We start from the raw sequence: 19706 nt of genomic DNA on the forward strand, positions 1-19706 counted from the left end.
GAATATAGATCTTTAGTATTATTTTCACTCCTCCTACTTAAACATTTTCATATTCAAAAGTAGGGTAATAAGCCGAACGTCTGAATACTTTATCACAGACTAGTCAATATCTTGTGATTTTTTTTTTTGCTCATCTTGCGTGACTAATATTGGCATTTCCAATTGGTTAGGACGAGCGCGCAATTATTGACTAGATTACGAATAATCTTAAGCTCTTTCGTATAACAAAATCATTAACTGGTGCAGGTGAAAAATAAAATGACCCAGCATCAAGACTAACAACAGTTTGAAGAACTGTTACTCTTGCTTTATCGTATCTTTTTTCTTCACTGAAACATAGACTCACTAGTGGCATGGCGGAGTTGCATCATAACTTTGATAAATGCAAGATGGTGCAAATTCTCCAAATCATTTCCTAAAGAAATATTGGATATGCTCTGTCAAACTTACTGTCAAAATAGCGCAAATTGGACTACCATTCACAAAATCTTAAACAGATTTAAAAATCTAAAATTCATAAGGTAATAGCATTCTTACAATACGACCATTTCGTCTGCCTGACAAGTGTAATTGTACAAACATTCTCATTGCTATGAATTTGAAGATTACACACCGGATATCTGGTGATGTGCCACATTTCCTTTTTGGTAAGGAATACATGATTTACACTGACGTGTTAGCCGTCATAGACATTTGTTCTGTGTGAGAGTTCTTTCTGCTGTGACGCTGCATCGAGAAAGCGGCGGAGTTCGATGCTGACTTGATGCAGACATCGGGCTTGTGTTTCGGTTTGATATGGAACATCTCACGCAAGTGGACTCGAAAACTATTCCCGGCCAGCGCGTAAACGACCGGGTTGACGCAAGAGTTCGCATAGGAGAAAATCAAGCCGAAGATTCTGAACGCATAAACATGATCACTGTCTTGCGGAAAGTTGGGGTCTACGTCGTTCCACAGGTTGATAGCGTGAATAGGCGCCCAGCAAATGGCGAAGAGCATGACCACGATGAGGACGATACGCGTTGTCTTCCACTTCTTGGTGGCTGTCTGCACAGACGATCCCTCTGAGTGGTTCCGGTGCGTGGAGTTATTGTTACACCCGTCCACTCCCCGCCCCCTGCGATGTGTGGATTTTCCACCGGTCGATGAGACGATCATGCCACTTCGGCTAACCTTCCAGAGGTGGGCAAGGATGAGGCCGTAACAGACACTGATGATGGCGAGCGGGCTGACGTATGTGACGGCAAGGACGTACAATGAATTGTACTTGATGAAGTTGTCAGACTTGTGTGTGGTAGTACAGAGGATGATCTCTGCGTCCTGGAACCGGTACACACCCGGGGAAGTCGTACCGAAAACCAGGGTGGACGGAATGTGCATGAGACCAGACACTGGAGGGAAGTAAGCGAATATGACATTCAAGATTTAAAACAATCGAAAAAAATAATTGAAAGTACGTGCATTAATTTACACATTTAAACATTTAAAGTTATCAACTTCAATGGGAAAAGAAGAAATTCGAAAAAAAAAAAGGTGAAAATAAGTTACTGATGCAATCCCATTCTTCCGTTGCACGATGTCAAGATGTTTGCCGGTTATACTAGAAGAAAGTGAATAAAAAGAGCAACAGAACTAATAACTTATCCAATTCTTTTTGTCCATCTCTCAATTTGTTCGTTCCGTTCTGCCATGTGTTGACAATCCAAAGATGCATAAATGATGTCTCAATAATGAGGCCTTCTTTCAAAAAGCATCGGTGCATACGATCTCAGTAATTCCGTGAAAATTTTGACAAACAAAAAAACTTTAGTTGAATGTTGATTACGTGTAGTGACACAAGTATCTGGTACAGTGAAACCCCTTTATAACGAAGTCCGTGCACTCTTAAAATATTGGGTAAATTTAGTTGGGCAATTGTTGGTTGGTTAGAAAAAAAAAAATCATCATTCTGGGCAATTATCGCCCAATTGAGCTTTTAGGTGATTAAACCAACATTGGGCAGTTATTTTTACTTGAATATTGGGCGAATATTTACCAACAGAATTGGTAATGGAGAGTTGGGTACTTTTTGCCCCGCTGTTCTTTAAGTGACGCATTCCCTTTGCGTGTTGGGTAAATTTTGTTGGGCCATTGATACTTGGGTAGAAATTCGCCTTATATAATTTACCAACATTATTTTGCACATTAAGCCTGGGTATTTCTTACCAGTACTTGGGTAATTTTGTTACGTTGGTAAATTTTCATGGATGAGTAAAAAAAGTCTGTGCGTGTACGCGTGTATGTGTGTATGTATGTGACGGTGTGTGTGTGTGTGTGTGTGTGTGTGTGTGGTATAGGCTTACGTATGGAAGAATGGCCGAACCTTTCGATTTTGTAGGGGGTACCAAGAATTAATATAGGGTGTTCTCCGTTTTAGGAAGGGGAGGGGGGAGACAACACACACACATACACACACACACACACACACGCACACACACACACACAAGCAGACACGGTATTGTCTATATATACAGTATATATATTTTCTACATTATATATAAGCAAGAGCTACATTGTGGACGTATTTTGACATAATTTTCTTAATACGTGTCCCTTTAGGGTTAAAAAATTAGTATCTGTCTGTGGGAGCAAACTAAACCGTACTCCTACAATATTGCTAGTTTGTGTTTTGTGTGTGTTTGTGTGTGTGTGTGTGTGTGTGTGTGTGTGTGTGTCGGTTTGTGTGCAAATAGTTAGATGACACAATTTGAAACCCATATACCTGACTGGACTTGCTTATCACTTCATTCCAGATTAAAACCAGTAACTAAAACATTGAAATTTTGATACCAGTTGATACCAGTTGGTTTCTATTGGTTTCTACTGTTTTTTCTTTTTGATCATGAATATTCATAAGCTATTCAAATTCCCTTCTTGAAAAAGATGAAATATTGTTAAATTTGATGTTTTTTATGATTTCAATAAACCCTGAAATGTCTGAAATGTATTAGAAATTTATTGAATATATGATTGCCGTGATATTCACAATTTCAACTTGTACCTTTGATGAGGTACTTTCATATTTTTATAATAAAAGTGTAATTTACATGGTAACCATGTCTTAAAGCATTACAACTAAATGACCCCATATATGTGAATAAAAATATCCCTGAAAAATAGAAAATTTGTCTTCTATTACACATGTTTTAGTTGTTGAAATTTTAGAGAAATTCAAATGTCTATAATTGCAGGAGATAGATGTGTATCTTGAATGGATACCTTCTCATCGAGGAGTAAAAGGTAATGAAATAGCTGATGATTTAGCCAAAAGGAGGTCCTTAAATGAAAATATAAATGTTGATATTGCTTAAACGAGACAAGAACTTATCAAATATATGGTGTCGTATTATAGAGATATTTGGCAAACAGAATGGGAAACATCTGAGAAAGGAAGAGATTTCTACAGAATACAATCGCAGGTATTTAAGGGAATACAGTTACAAGGAATGAGTAGAAAGGAAGAAGTGTTAGTACATCAAATTCGTTTGGGGAAATGTAGGCTGAATTATTATCTTTGTGATATTCATTGTCACGAAAATGGTTTATGTGATTTATGCCAAGTGTAAGAAACAATAGAACATTATTTTTGGAATGTAAACGATATGAAAAGGAAAGAAAATTGATGCAAAAAATGATGAAAATAGATGTGTTGAATATTAGAAATATTATAATGAAGGTTAGTATAGAAGATAATTTTAGGGCTTTGTGTGTGTATTTAAAAAAATACAAAGCGTTTATATTATTGATGCAACCAAGATTGATTATCGATATTGTTAGTATTTTATTTTCTATATCCGGCTTTGATTTCGTTTACAGAAATAGAAAAGAAAGAATGGGTGGTGGCGTGGGTTTATACATCCCCAACAAATTTGAATATTCTATCCACGAAGAATTGAATGTCATGACTGATGTAGTTGAATCTCTTTTTGTTGAAATGGTAAACCCGAATGGGAAAAACATACTGATTGGAGTTGTTTACAGACCCCCTGGATCGAATCCGAATGATTTTTTGTTGTATGTACAAAATTTAATGCAGAACTCTATTTTTACAAATAAACATGTATATTTAATGGGTGATTTCAATATTGATCTTATGAAATGTAACTCCCAACATATTTCGCAAGAATTTGTAGAAACCTTAATGTCTGTTTCTTTATTACCGTTTATTTCTAAGCCGACCCGTGTTACTGACCGATGTGCCACTTTGATTGATAATATTTTTTGTAATATTCTCCCAATTCCCGAGTCTGGTATTGTTTTATCTGACATCTCTGATCATTATCCAATCTTTACACAAGTGCCAATTAAGTTATCTCCTAGGCAAAATAATTATCAGAGACGTCGTAAGATTACGGCCAATAATCTTATTAATTTGCAAAATAGTTTAAAAGATATTGATTGGTTTTTTGTATACAACAATACCGATCTTGATTTGTGTTATGATTATTTTATGAAAACTATCACTTCTAAAATTGATGAACATATTACGTTTTGCACAAGGAAAAGTTCTTATAAAAGAACTCCAAGACTCCCGTGGATAACCCAATCACTTTTAAGATCGATTAATAGAAAAAATAATTTGTTTTATAAATACAGGAGTAACCTTACGGATAAAAATAGACAAAAATATGTGACTTACAAAAACACGCTTACTAATTTATTGCGTTTACAAAAGAGAAAATTTTATGTCAACCAGATAATGAAATATAAAAATGATATAAAGAATACTTGGAATACAATAAAAGATGTTATGAATACATCTAATGATGCATCTAGTATTTCAGAAGTACGATGGGGTAATACCTCAAGCAATGTACCTGCTGGTATGGCCGAAATTTTTAATGATTTTTTTGCATCGATTGGGAAAAATTTATCACAAAGTATCCCTTCATCTAATAAAGTGTTTTTTGATTTTTTAGATATACCTAATCCTAAAACTATATTCTTGGACCCTACGTATAACGAAGAAGTTATTGATATTATTAATAATTTGAAAGAAGGGAAAAGCCCAGGTTGTGATGGAATCGATAATTATTTGTTGAAAAATATAATTCTTCAAATAATAGATCCTTTAGTATATATTATTAATCTATCACTTAGTACTGGGCTTGTACCAAGTCAAATGAAGACTGCCAAAGTTATACCTATATATAAGAAAGGGGAGAAAAATGATGTCAATAATTACAGACCAATATCGTTATTAACTTCAATTTCTAAAATTTTGGAAAGAATAGTATATATCCGAACTGTAAAATTTTTCAATATGAGTAATATATTTACGAATTTTCAATTTGGATTCAGAGAAAATCACAACACCACCCACGCTTTACTTACCTTTGTGGAAAAGATTACACATGCACTTGATACATTCTCGCATACAATAGGCATCTTCCTGGACTTCTCAAAGGCTTTTGATACGATTAATCACGGTATACTTCTTTCTAAGTTATCCCATTATGGTATTCGCGGAAAAGCCTTGCAATGGTTTACGAGTTATTTATCTGACAGATTTCAATATGTACATGTGAACAGTTTTGATTCTTCTATGAAGAAAATAGAATGTGGTGTTCCGCATCGAAGTTTGTTAGGCCCACTGTTATTTATAGTTTACATTAATGATTTTTATAGATCTTCAGATAAACTCTCTTTCATATTATTCGCGGATGATTCCAATCTTTTTTATTCCCACCCTGACCCTAATACTTTGATTAGTACAGTGAATGATGAATTGAAGAATGTCTCACAATGGATATATGCAAATAAATTGTCACTGAATATTGAGAAGACAAAGTATATGTTTTTCAGTAATTCTTTAGATAGATTACCAGGTAATGTTATATTTGACACTAATCCCCTAGAAGAGGTTTCGTCTATTAAATTCTTAGGTGTTTGTGTTGATAATAAGTTATCATGGAAGTGTCACATAAACAATATTTGTAAAGTAATTGCACGTAACATAGGCATAATGAATAGATTGAAATATTATCTTCCTTCTTCGGCTTTGATTACGCTTTATTCAAGTTTGGTATTGCCGTACTTGAATTACGGAATTCTTGCTTGGGGGAATACATATTCGACATTGTTAGATAAACTTTTTCTTCTGCAAAAGATGGCGCTCAGAATCGTTTTTAACCTTCATATCCGAGCACATACTGACAAGCTTTTCCTTGAGCACAAAATTCTGAAAATAAAAGAGTTGTATTTGTTTCAACTTGGTCAATTTATGTTTAATTACAACTGCAATCATCTACCCAAAATATTTTATTCTTTATTTCACCGTAACAGCCACGTACATAACTATCCCACTAGACAATCTAAAGAATTTCATCTTCCCTTAGTTAGAACTGTACACACTCAAAATACATTTGTTTATACCGGACCCAGATTTTGGAATAGCTTAGATAATGATCTAAAAGAATCTGTGAAGTTAATTACATTTAGGTATAAACTCAAAAAATATTTGTTTTCTAAATATACCAGTTAATTCTGTTCAATGAAAAAACCCGTCATGTTTCACTTTTCCTTGAGATTGTGTAGTGTGTCCACAGACCTTTTCCATCCCTCTCCTTTTCCTTCTCTATTCTTCCCTGCTCCTTTTTCCTCGTTCTTCGTTGTCCAGTATCTGTCTGAGTGCATTTCCTCAAATGCTGTTGTTTCTGTGTATTGTGTTATTGTTGTTGTTGTTGTCGTCGTTATGTTTTTTTTTGTGGCCGATTGCATATCTTCCTTTCAGTTCAATTTTCCTGGCACACCTGGCCCCATAGTGTCTGTGCCACAAATGTGATATGTTATATAGTTTATACGTTTGCATCCTAAAATCCTAGTAAGTATTGTTCATAGTATCAACATCATTATATCAATGAGTAAAATGTACAATAGTATATAGAAGAATTTAAAATGAATATGTCTTATTGGTATAACAAATTGGTGCTGTTGTTGTTTTGTTCCAGTGTTCCACGTTTTACAAGCGTGGCTTTTTTAGTGGAACACTGTTTTCCATCATTGTGATTATTTACTATTTTTGTTGCCATGACAAAGTGCATTGTTTCTTTTTTACGACATCATTCGTGTATAATTTATATTGTATTGAAAAAAAAATCCTTTATCGGACGAGTGTAAGAGAAATGAAAAAATAAAATTGTATCACTTTGGATTATGTCAACTTTTTCTTTTCTTTTCTTTGTGATGATGGAAATAAATAAACTATTGAAATTGAAATTGAAATTGAAAAATATTTATTAGTATTACGCACACTTTTTGTGCTTATACGTTTCGTTAAAATATACACAGTTTATGGTATCATAAAGCTAAGTTAAGTAGAATGAAATATATATATATATATATATATGTATTTGTATATAGATGTACTGCACGTGCTGCACTATAACGGTGGAGGGAAATTGATCTCACACACTGATGCCACTTGACAGGTAAGTCGAAACCTAGAACAGAGTGAGCGTGACGTGATCAACCGAAATGAGCTTATAGACTCTTTCATGGACTCCAAATATTAGTATGGAGAAGACGTGGCGCAGATAATCAGACTGATTGAAAAGCGCCAATAAACACGAACAACAACAACAACTGGTACCAACTAGGTCTAGGATGTAGGCTAAGCCTAGATGTACTTGTAGGTATAGGCTTTACGACTAGCTGTAGGATTATAGGTTAGATATGAACAATGTCTTGACATGCACATGTTCTGGTATACACCCATACATCAAATAATTCAACACAAAATTTTTGATTAACCAAAATTCAACTTACTAAACAGTTGGACAAATGGAAGTTGGGCAATATCTCATTGGGTAAAATTGGTTGGGCAAATGATTACCCAACTCAAAATATAACCAACGGTTGGGAAATTGCAAAATTGGGTAAAGTCTGATTGGCCAACAGCTGATGGGCAATTTAATTTGCCCAACCACATAGCAAACTCATTACTACCCAACATCAGTTGGGCAGATTTTAACCAATAATTGTGTGGACAGTATGTTGCCCACTGTTGGTTAAAAGTTGGGAATTTTTTTGCCCAACTATTTTAAGAGTTTTGTGGGACCGCCGATATTCCCTCGTTATAACCGGTTCATAGAGTCACATACCAAGCAATCAAACTTATGAGCAGTCTTTGCGTTAAGTGTTACATTACACAAGTAAATGGATTATTGAGAAAGAATGAAAAGAAATCATTTGTGAGTTTATACCAAAAGAATAAAAAAAGGGGTTGAAAACGCGTTCTTTGTTTTTCTTCCGAAAAATCTCTTCGTTGTGTTGTGCATGCGTTCTTGAAGAGTGCACGGCAGGGTTGAATTCGTAATCCTTTCTACACCAATCTCTTCCTCATGTATTGAACCATTCTGAAAGAATGAAAATATCGTTTGTGAAACACCGTATAAAATTTTAATAAACAAAATCACATTGTATTAAAAACGTTTGTTACTTTTTTCTGAACTTGGGTGCAAGCAGAGTAACATGCGTTATTCAACTTATTTTACGTTGTATGCGCCCAGCGGGATCTTGTTTAGGCTGTATTCCATGATGTTTGCACCAGCAGGGGTTGAAAATGCGTTTTGTATTTTCCTCCCCAAACTCTCTTCGCATTTTGTACATGCGTTCTTGAAAGGTACACGACATGGTTGAATTCATGATCCTTTTTACGCCTATCTCTTCCTCATTATAACGGACCATTCTGAAAGAATGAAATTATTCATTTGTAAAATACAGTGTGAAATAATAATGAACATCACGATGATTTCATTTATTTCTGCTGTAATCTTTTACGTAGTGTATACATCAATGTTTCCCAACCAGCAAAACAACTGGAAGTCAGAATTAATATGGAAAGGATTATGATAAGCTGCACATGCATTCCAAAAATATATTTCTCCGTGTTCCGTCATCAGTTTGTTTCACTGGACGAAACATTTTTGAATGAGATTTTTTTTTCACATTACGGACTGGTTTGAGCTAATATCAAGTAGGCCGCCTACGCGTATCTCTGAAAAAAAAAAGAATAAAAAAAAATCAAATGATTATGTTCAAAGACTGAAGAACATCGGACCGTATCCGTGTGTCTTATCTCATTGTTTATAAGAAAACATGCAAAGAACGGTACTCGGCATTTGTCACTGATAACGGCGGGACGGCTGAGCCTAGCACGTTTGTTTCCTCTTCCCGCCTAAGATCATTCATGTAGAGAGACGGCATGGGGATCGCTACAATAAAGCTCACGTGTTTATGCACATACATTCACGCGCGCTATGTGTTCAGAATGACTCTGCAAAAAGGGAAAGAGAACAGAAGGATAGCGTGAATTTGGTTTTCAATGTTTCGTCTGTCTCGTGTTTGAAAGCGGCAGGTCAAGAAATTGAACCTCGTTGTATCCGATAAAATTGTTTATGTGTTTCTTTATCATGACGCACCGAAGATGTCCTCGTTATAACCGGAATCTCATCATAACCGAACTCGTTGTAACCGATCCGTTTTACCATAGGTTTACACTCAAAGAAAAATGGGACCGACGTGATCACCTCGTAATAAGCGAACTCGTTATAACGAGGTTTTACTGTATGCAAAATTAGTTACACCACCCACAAAAGCAGAAAATGATTGATGATATCGCAAGATCAAGGGGGATTTATAAAATCTTTCTTCGGTGATTCGTGTAATGGTCTAGATTCGAGATCTACACCATTACTTGAACTATATATCTACTCCCAACTGGCTCTTCTGGTTGACCTTATTGCCATTAAAAAAGAAAGAAATAAAAACATGGGAGGATATGTTGAAGTCCCTTCTAGATCTTCCTGCGTTAAAACACTGAAGTGGAAATGCCCTAAAAACTAAAAAACGAGAATGTCCATTTTCTAGGTAAAAAGCAACAACTGAAAACTAAAAGAGCGACAGGTGCTAAATTGTTACGATTTTCATTCATGTCAGACAAAATAGTGTCAGAGATGTGGATGATAGTAATATAATATACATATATATACATGATTAATTTGTTTTTCTCCGTCCCAGAATTCCTGCTTGATTTCCGTGAAAAAAAAATTTCGTATTGGCATAGGTATTGCAACAGGTTTAGATTGTCACACACACACACACACACACACACACACACACACACACATATATATATATACATATACATATATATATATATATATATACATGCGTGTGTATGTGTATGTGCGTGTGTATCAACGTTTGTCGATTTCAAGAGTTTTCAGTACAATCAGTTCAAACACTCCAAGCTAGCATGCACAAAGCTCAATATTTATACTTTATATTGATCCGCGGCAATCTTCCTCGTCCTCGTAATTATGATAAACAATTCGTTCTACGTTTTTATACAGTTAACGAAATGTTGATATCTTATGCATTCATTCGCAAGATATGGGTATGTGGCTCATTGCTCTTTTCCTATGAAATGTGAGGAAATGATTTCTGCAAATATCAAAAATCAACAATGCACACACATATACACACACTCACAATCATTTATATATATATATATATATATATATATATATATATTTATTTATTTATCTATTTATGTGCGTGTGCGTGTGTGTGTATAGGCTACATATCATAATGCATACGTGAGCACATGATATTAGATAATTATGCTCTACAAAATTTGCTTCACTTTCAAGATGTAGACCTATCAGAGCTTTTTCTTATAGTAAACGATACTCATTCCTCTTTCATGTTTATTAAATGTAATGTGAACTCGTTCTTTTATTGATTGAAAAACTGAAGGTTATATGAATATTTTCTCTTGGGGACAATCTCTTGGTTCTCTAATAGTTTCACCAAATCCGTGAATTGCTGGTGTACTCATAAGTTATTGTTTTGCTAGTCGTCGTTTTGATCCATCCTTAATTGGTTATATTCCCTGAGAAGACATATCAGAAATATTAACGGTAACGCATAGTATGAGATGATACACATACCTCCATACAATAACAAAGGTCCTGATAACAATGAAGGGTAAACACATACTACTTATGTGATTTGAATGATTAATCTCATATTGTTTCAAGTAACTTTAACGGATCATATTGGCTTATGGGGAGCAACGAGCTACATATCAGATTGAATATTAACCAAACAACGCGTGCATTTCCAGTTCAGTCTCTAGGTAGAGGCCTGAAGAATAGTATGCCTACGATGGATCGCTAAGTGATGACCCCAAAAATCATTGCCGAAGGACATATCGAACGCAACATGTTATGAACGAACGTGTTTGCTTGAAAATTGGAAAGAACTGATCGATGGCATCGGCGAAGGCACTATACCAGTGCTTTGGATGATATTTCCATAGTTTTGAATAGGGACGTAGTGAAGACATCAGTCCTTCCTAGATTCTATGATGTATTAAAAACTTGACATGTATTCATGGTATGAAAAAGCATTCAAATTATGGAAACAGCACAAAAACAAAACAAAAACATACATGGCAAGTAGATCCTACGATTTTTTGCCTGTTCACCCTCAAATTCGCATTTACAGTCTGGGCATGGAGAGAGATATACCTCTGAATCCACTCACCACTTACACACACACACTCACACACACACACTATTTTTTATGATGTTCTTTATTTGAGTTTTATATCAACATTATGTTCAAAATGAAACGAATATACGCAAATCTAAGCAGTTGTATTCTTCTCACTTGTGAGCTATATCACATTCTTTTTTTAATGAAAAATCATACCGTGTATAGGAAAGTGATATAAACTTCTACATAAATCTCACAATACAAAAAAAAAACTGTTTTGGTCAACTTGATCAAACTGATCAATATCAGTTTCATTACACAAAATGCACACTTGAAAATACAGCATTTCAAGAAAGCCTGCAGAGAACTAAAATGTCACAATCTAATTAAGCGAACGAAATTCATTATTCATTATTAACCTATCACCCTACCCCCACCCCATAAATGATTTTGTTAAACAAACAGAATAATCACATGTGCGTCGCCGCATTTACCAAAAGAAACGGTATCAATATTTAACCATCCTAAACAAGCCATTACCGTAATTCACCGCTCTATCTACAACTATACCCAACCGCTCACTAAATAAATTGCCCCAGAATAAAAACACACAAAAAAGAACAAAACGCAACGAAAGAAACAGGCACATGCACAATTATACACAAACACTCAACAACAAAAAGTGCATACATACATTCACACAAACGCGCACCTAAGCACTCTCTCACGTTATGGCTATCCGTTTCCTAGACTTCCAACGTGGAAAAAAAAGAGAAAAATGACAAACAAAATATATGATTCAGACAATCGATCTGTTCGTCTCTCCCTACCAACAACGAAGATAAATTCTAAAATGAATCAATCTCTACAAAATCTTCAAATGTTCCCATTTTTGCAAGTGGGACCCAAGCTTAATTTCCCGCTTTTCTGGGAGTTTCCTTTTCCTCCTCTATAAAATCCAAAACAATTTTCTATTCTTGACTGAAATATTAAACATTTCATCAAAGTAATCAAAGCATTCACACATTTAATTCAATCTGAACTCCTTTGTAATCCAAAGAAGATATCCATGCATCTGGCCCATATCCTCTAAGTCAACTAAACCATCATGTTCAATAAGAAGCTGCCACATCGGCTCAACACAGACACAATTCAAAAATAAATGTGAATGATTCTCCCTTTCTAATTTAAAATAGGAACAAAGGTTATCATTCACCAAACCAAACTTTAACAGATGTTACTCAATGTATATCACCCCGTCTAACAGCTTGAACTGAAATCCCCTGTGCTTACTAAGTAATGACGTGGTTCTTGGTCTGGCAAATATTATTCTGATTTCTTCATCAGTAAAAACAAAATTCCTTTCATCATGTTTTATTTCCAAACTTTACAATTCTTGGAGAGCTATAACAAAGTACCCAAACATTATTTCTGATTTAATATTTCAAAAATTCAATATCTTACCAGAAATATTCAACTGTATATCCATATCAATCTCCAGACATCTTGGGCACTTTCCATTATACGCATGATTAGCATTATGAATATCATTAATCTTACATCATTTCCGTTAATAACTACATTTTGAAATGCATATGGGGCTTGATAAAACCTCTTTGTAAAATGTAGCGTATGGTAAATACCCTTTTCATTAATCACAATAGAAATGCTCTTCCCCTCTATACAAACATATCTATGGTTAAATATCACTGGGTTCATCACTCCATCCTCAAATTATTACATGTATCCATTTTCTGCTATTCATTCACCATTTCTATGAAGAAAGGTGGTATTGGATTTGTCAGCGTCAATCAAGACCACTCATAATCACATACAAAATATGTCTCCATCATACTGACCAAAAACAGTAATCAAAATGCATTTTCCATCCAGATTTCTCCTCACAGTACACTAAACGTTTCAATCACATCATACATTGCGTTATAACAAACAATCATCATTCGTAGTTCCCCATCAGCATAATCCTGATACATAATCTTGTTTTTGAAACACACACACACACACACACAGATATATATATGTATATATATATATATATATATACATATATATATATATATTATATATACATATATATATATATATATGTATATATATATATATATATATACATATATATATATACATATATATATATATATATATATATATATATATACATATAAACATAAGGGGCTGATACACGTATTGACCAATACTGAGATGCACAGTCACATTGCCTTTTCATCTTTTGAATTCAGTTAAATATTTCTTATACTTATAATCTATAGCATCAAGCTATCCATTCAATCAATCTAAAGCTCCAACAAACGTTGACAGAAGCAGCTGGTCGGTCAGAATGAAAGCTGGTATGAGGAACTCGCATGTGGTCTTACTGCCTATCCCTGGCAGTTTCCTACCCTATATACGTAACCTATCAGCACCTTTGTCTTGCTGTTTTTTTTTTTCGTATAGTAGTATATCGATTGAATTTATCATTTTATCGGATTGCGCGCTACAGGACACATTTCATACACTTTTTTCATTTCAGATTTTCTCAGTCTTCTGGATTGTCCCTGTTTAAAAGAAGCACAAAAGCCCAGTTCGAAGTGATGATACCAGTAATCGTCAGTTACTAGTTTGTTGTCCATACATCCTTCCAGCCGTTGGCTTTAGCCGTTGGCTTTCACTGCAAGTAGACCATACGTCTTTCCCAATAATCCCTACGCAGTAAGCACTGCATCAAACACATTGTTCATTTTTTTTGGGGGACAAAATTCAAATCCGCAATGATTGCAGCCACCCATACTATGTATACACTTTTGAAAAAAATGTGATTGTCAGGCTTCGTGTGAGTTTAGCAAGGTGTTTGGGGTCCTTTATTACATATTCTGAATGTGTGTGTATATGTGTGTTTGTATGTATGTATATATATTATATATACATTTGCAATTGAATATGTCAGAGAACTGTTTAGTTATGGTACACATAGAAATGTCATTGAGGCCACACTGTGACAGTTACAGGGGTAAAAGATGGCTTATTACGAGAATATCGAAGAAAGTTATTTTTAATGTCTGTCGGGACGGACACCGCAACCATAATTTGGTGTAGGGAGGCTGCCGTGGCGCCATGTTTGGACAAAGTGATATGCAGCGCCTGGGCATTTCTCTTCCTGTCTCTTCCTTCAACTATACAACTATACCATTTGCACAAATAGTGCGAAGTATGGAGAGTTAAACGCTACCGCTGAAACATTCAATCCTAAAAAGATATTCATGGAGAGTAACTAGAAATGTATTTCTTGGTCTGTTAACCTTTATTCCTTAACTCTTGCGGTAGACCTGCGCGTATACTTGTGGTGGTTTTATACAGCATATTATGTAGTGATGGTAGAGTCCATATCCAAGCAGAAATACTACATAGGCCTATAGCATATTCAGTGCTGAAATAGCTCTGATAATTCAAAATAGCGTTAAGGCACGAAATGGAGAGTTCTATTATACGCCTACTTGCTCTAAACTCCAAACGTAAGGGACACTTCATTTAATTGTTGTGAGAACAATTGAGAACTTTTAACTCGACTTCTCATAAGTCCACCTAGGCAATTAGGCGACGGATATTTACAAAACCCTCTCCCTCTCCCTGTCCTATTGTGGTCTGTTTGTAGGAATGCCCTTTTTTCAGGGCTTTTGCTTAACAGTCTAGTCGTGGGCGTGGCCGACTGTATAGTAAAAGCCCTTTTCAGTACCTGCGTTTCTTCGTGCCTATTTCACACAGATATATATATCTCTTATACCTGATCTAACGGAGTCACCTATGTAGCAATTGTTATTAACCATCAGAGTCTCGCGAATGAGTTCAGTATCTTTTACCACATCTGTGTGTGTGCCTGAAGCACTATAAATGAACCTTTGATGCTGCGTATCAAGTACTTTCCTATTCCTTTGGAAGCCATGCAGGAATGCCGACATGTGAAATAAATGTCAGGAAGAGGTTTGCCTCAAATTAACCACTCATGACATCATGTCTCGTTAACTATTGAAGTCATCGCTACTTTGCACTAGTTTTAATTAAGTAAGAGGCTCATGATTGTCCACTTTAAAATTCTGCTTGAAGCACTGAAAACAACATACCCTGATCCAATGGGAGACCCAATCTCTCTGCCTCTCGATTCCATCAACTCGGTGTAAATCGTGCTTCTCTAAAGTCTTTGTCTTTGATGTAAGAATTCAAATTAAACAGACAGTCCATACGATACCACTACACAATAATGATGATCTTACCAATCCAGATGATAGAACAGATGACACCAGCGCGAAACGTCGTCCTGGTCTGACGCGAAGTGAAGGGGTGGGTTATGACGTAATAACGGTCCACTGTCATTACTGTTAGGGTTGCGCATGTTGCTTGCACAGAGACCTAATTCGGGAAGAGGAAAAGAATGGATTAGAAGGAGAGAATAGAGGTGGATGAATAGATAGATAGATATAGCTAGATAGATAGATAGGTAGATAGATAGATAGATAGATAGATAGATAGATAGATAGAAAGGGAAAGAATGAGAGAGAGAGACGAGGAGAGTTCTGAGGGAAAATCAGTAGCGAAATAATTTCAGGAATCACGTGTTCAAACACCATATTAATTGAAATCACAATGAATTAACCTTGGCGACCATAGGAAAGAGGGGATGTCCTGACAGAAAACCCCCAAACCAATACGAGCACTTATCATCTTGCTTGAACGGCAGCTGTGAAAGAATAAAGTGAACTGGATTTGATTCCGGATGACATGGGAGTTGCCGTGGTCTGGTGGATTGCTCAATGCGATTTTCAAAAGTTCTAGGTTTCAATCAATGGCAGAGCGCTTGTTTCCTTCATCCAGATGCTTTTAGTAGCATCGTTCTTCATTATTTAAATGCATGAATAGATCCCCGGTAGGAAGCTGAGTGTTACTGTGATGGATTACATTTTGTAAATCGCTTTGGGCTGTGGACTGTCTGCCAAACACTTTTCTTTCTTCTTTCCATATAATTCATAAAGGTGAAAAGAGTTTTGAAGCATCATTACAAAAGAGATAAAGGGCAACACAACAGACAAGAACTGGTACAATCATTAAATTTTCATGTGTTGTCGCGACTCAATATCTTCACTTAGTGTACTGCTTTCGCTTTGTCTTGTTTCATGAATTGATTGTGAATATAGAAAACCAGTTGTAATGCAAAATATTGTCGATACTCTGCTACAATTAAGAAAGCAGTACCGAGCGCCATCTATCACACTCACGATTGTGCAAATCATGTGCACTGTGCTCTTAATTTTGTTTTTATTATTATTGTTACTGTTATCATTATCATTTATCTATCTATCTATTTTCCATTTTAAAATAATAAGGTAACAACAGAAAATCATTTTACATGATATAAAGAATGTGGTGATTCTAGATGCAATTTTATATGACTATAATCTTTAGTTCACGTTTTTTAAAACTGTTCATACTTGTCGAGACCAATCGGTTGGAAATTTCCTTGCCAGTTTATTTATTTATTCATTTATCTATCTGTTGCTTTTAGCAACGGTCAAGTTCTCGCACAAATGTAAAGCTACCACGCTTGCAGTTTACTATTCGTCATTCTAAATACTCCATCTAACACTACAATGTAATGATTTTATTTTCCTTGTTTGATGGGAGTTAGGCTGTTTGTTGTATAGTTTTCTTGGTATGTGCCTTTACGTCCCTCTAATTCATACGACATTCAATTAATTCTCCGACACTGTCTTTCTCCTTTTTTATAACGGTCCCCCAGCTATTTTAACTTACACATACACACACACCCACACGCACACCACACACACACACACACACTGTGTACAAATATGCATATACATCTTTTTTTTATTATTATTGTTTAGCTCAGATCTTTTTCCCTTATGTTCCCCTTCTTAGGTACTTTAACATTTTGCTTTAATCAATCTGATTGCGACAGTGTCTTATCCTATCACACGGGGTCATTTCGCCGGGAAGAATTTAATCTTTCCTGGACGTATTCCCTTTTTACACGATGAATCAGCCAAAGTACACTCTAGGCTGATGTTCACCCTATTAACTAGTAAAGGGATATTTTGTCCATCGGCGATTATCTCTGTCCTGGAGGCTCAACGATTAAGTGGCATGCTTTTCAGTGCGAGTAGATATTCCACATTGTGCTATCTTCTCTCTTGTCAAGAGATATCTAGGTAGTTTTTCCCCTGTCTTATTTGAACACAGTATATCCACTTACGTGCTAACAACCTAATCTGCAAAGTATGTTAATAAGACGCAAATGTTTAGTATACGCTTAATCTGTACAATACATATTTTGCCCCTTTTGCATAAAAAAAGCCAATGCATTTAATAAAGCAACAAAAAGTAAAAAGATAAAAACCCAAAAAAGTCTAATATACGGTCGTATTAAGAGTATGTTTCTGTAGCAAATAGAAACTCTTTCAGGGAAAGAAGCAGATTTTAGTCATTGAAGACAAATGATTGTTTGGTCATGTATTTATGCTTTATGATTCACACTTGGCTTTGAATATAATTTCCTTACCAAAAATAAAATAAAATAAAATAAAATACGTAGATGCACTTGCGCTAAATTCCCACCTGTGTTTAAATACGTACCGTCATAGCAAAAGCGTTGAATTTGCACATAAAGCTACCTAAAGTCCATGTATAGTGGGCATATAGGAAGCACGTGAGGGGCACGCACACGATAACGAATACGAGGTCGCCCACGGCCACGTTCATGATGTAAAAATTGGTGACGCTGTTGCGCATGTTCCGATATCGCAGAACAATGTAGATGACAAACGAGTTTCCGACAACAGCCACGATGAGGACGATGGCGAGAATCATGGGGACGATGATCGAGGTCGGGCCAAGCGTCGGTCTGAGCGGTGGTAAGTTGGAGTAATTGAAGATATAAGATGACAATGAAGTACCGTCATCGTAGGGCAGTAATGCATCCTCCATTGGTGCAGAAGTAGGTTAGCTGAATCGTTGAGAACGATGAGTACCCCGCTGTGAAAGGAAAGGAATCAATGGAGAGAAAGTAGCGAGGGATTCAAACGATTGTGGCCTTCTTTCACCGTTTCATTGGATGTTCATTGAATGTAATCCGGAGATTGTAATTTCTATCAGCACAGCAGGTGACAATCGAAATGCGTGGTAAACTGCAAGGACTATCTGAGATTTCCAAGTTGCTCTAATACACAAGGTCTCGACTTTATCTCATTTTCGTGGTTTCAGCGATATGTCTCCTACTTAAGCCTTTAGTTCAGCCAGTATGATCCATTTTGAGACTATACTCTATTGTTTCTTTTTTATTCAAAGTAGGGTTAAGATTAGATTCTCGCCATAACTAACAATATTGAAATGATCGAGGCATGTTATTTAGAATACAGATTAAAGCAAGCTTAAATAAGCATGAATATATTTATTAGAAAGCTACATTGAGAAACGCGTTTGTAACTATTTTTGGGAGTAGTCAAATACCAGTTATCAATTTGATAAACATGGCCACGTCTAATCCGACCATTTATAACGTTCTCCCATGGACAGAGCACTCTTTGGCAATGTTCTCCCACGTGTAAGCAATTTTGGTACGCTCGTGAGGTGGAAGTATTAATATAATGAACACTACATTGATATATCAAGAGAAAGGAAGAGAACAAAGTTCAAGTTAACGTGAAAAATGTTTTACTCATAAATCATTTAGTTTGACCAAAGTTTGGCCAAAGTTTTGACAGAGTATACCCTTGTGTCTTAAGGGGATGGATTAGTGTTGGTTGAGATAAGGATTCCGCCGTTAACTTTTTGCAAGATACTTAGAAACCACTTCATGAAATGTTAAAGAGCACACAATTCTAAAAGGAATCAAAAAGTTCATTTTATGAAAATCATTTTTGGAATGGCTGAGATATCCAAAAATAAAGTTAAACAAAGCAATCCTAATAAAAGATGGGTCATACCTTTTATTAGAATTGCTTTTGTTCTGAATATCTCAATCATTTCAAAACCAATTTTCATCAAATAAACTTTGAATTCCTCTTAGGATTATAAAATAATCATGCTCTTTCATATTTCATAGGAGTTTTCTCATTATCTAAAAAAAAAAAATCATT

At 35.5% G+C, this 19706-nt stretch overlaps 1 protein-coding gene across 1 annotated transcript; it reads right to left on the bottom strand.

Annotated features, from left to right (window-relative positions):
- Window positions 1–663: 663 nt before the first annotated feature.
- On the bottom strand, window positions 664–18555 carry LOC139722681 (G-protein coupled receptor 54-like). Its single transcript, XM_071633975.1, has 3 exons — window positions 18205–18555; window positions 15831–15966; window positions 664–1391 (listed from the first exon to the last, which is right to left on the bottom strand). The coding sequence occupies exons 1-3, from the start codon at window positions 18553–18555 to the stop codon at window positions 664–666; spliced, it is 1215 nt and encodes a 404-aa protein (XP_071490076.1).
- Window positions 18556–19706: the final 1151 nt, after the last annotated feature.

This window comes from Diadema antillarum, unplaced genomic scaffold, assembly GCF_040938485.1.
Source record: "Diadema antillarum isolate AM-2024a unplaced genomic scaffold, OU_Dant_1.0 scf00000170, whole genome shotgun sequence".
Taxonomy (NCBI): Eukaryota; Metazoa; Echinodermata; class Echinoidea; order Diadematoida; family Diadematidae; genus Diadema; species Diadema antillarum.

Excerpts from the sequence above, each read along its gene's own strand:
- LOC139722681 (XM_071633975.1), bottom strand. The coding sequence starts at position 18,555 with ATGGAGGATGCATTACTGCCCTACGATGACGGTACTTCATTGTCATCT. Across the intron at positions 15,967-18,204 it reads TCAACGCTTTTGCTATGACG|GTCTCTGTGCAAGCAACATG; the intron begins GTACGTATTTAA and ends TTCCCGAATTAG. Across the intron at positions 1,392-15,830 it reads CTGTTCTATCATCTGGATTG|TGTCTGGTCTCATGCACATT; the intron begins GTAAGATCATCA and ends ACTTCCCTCCAG.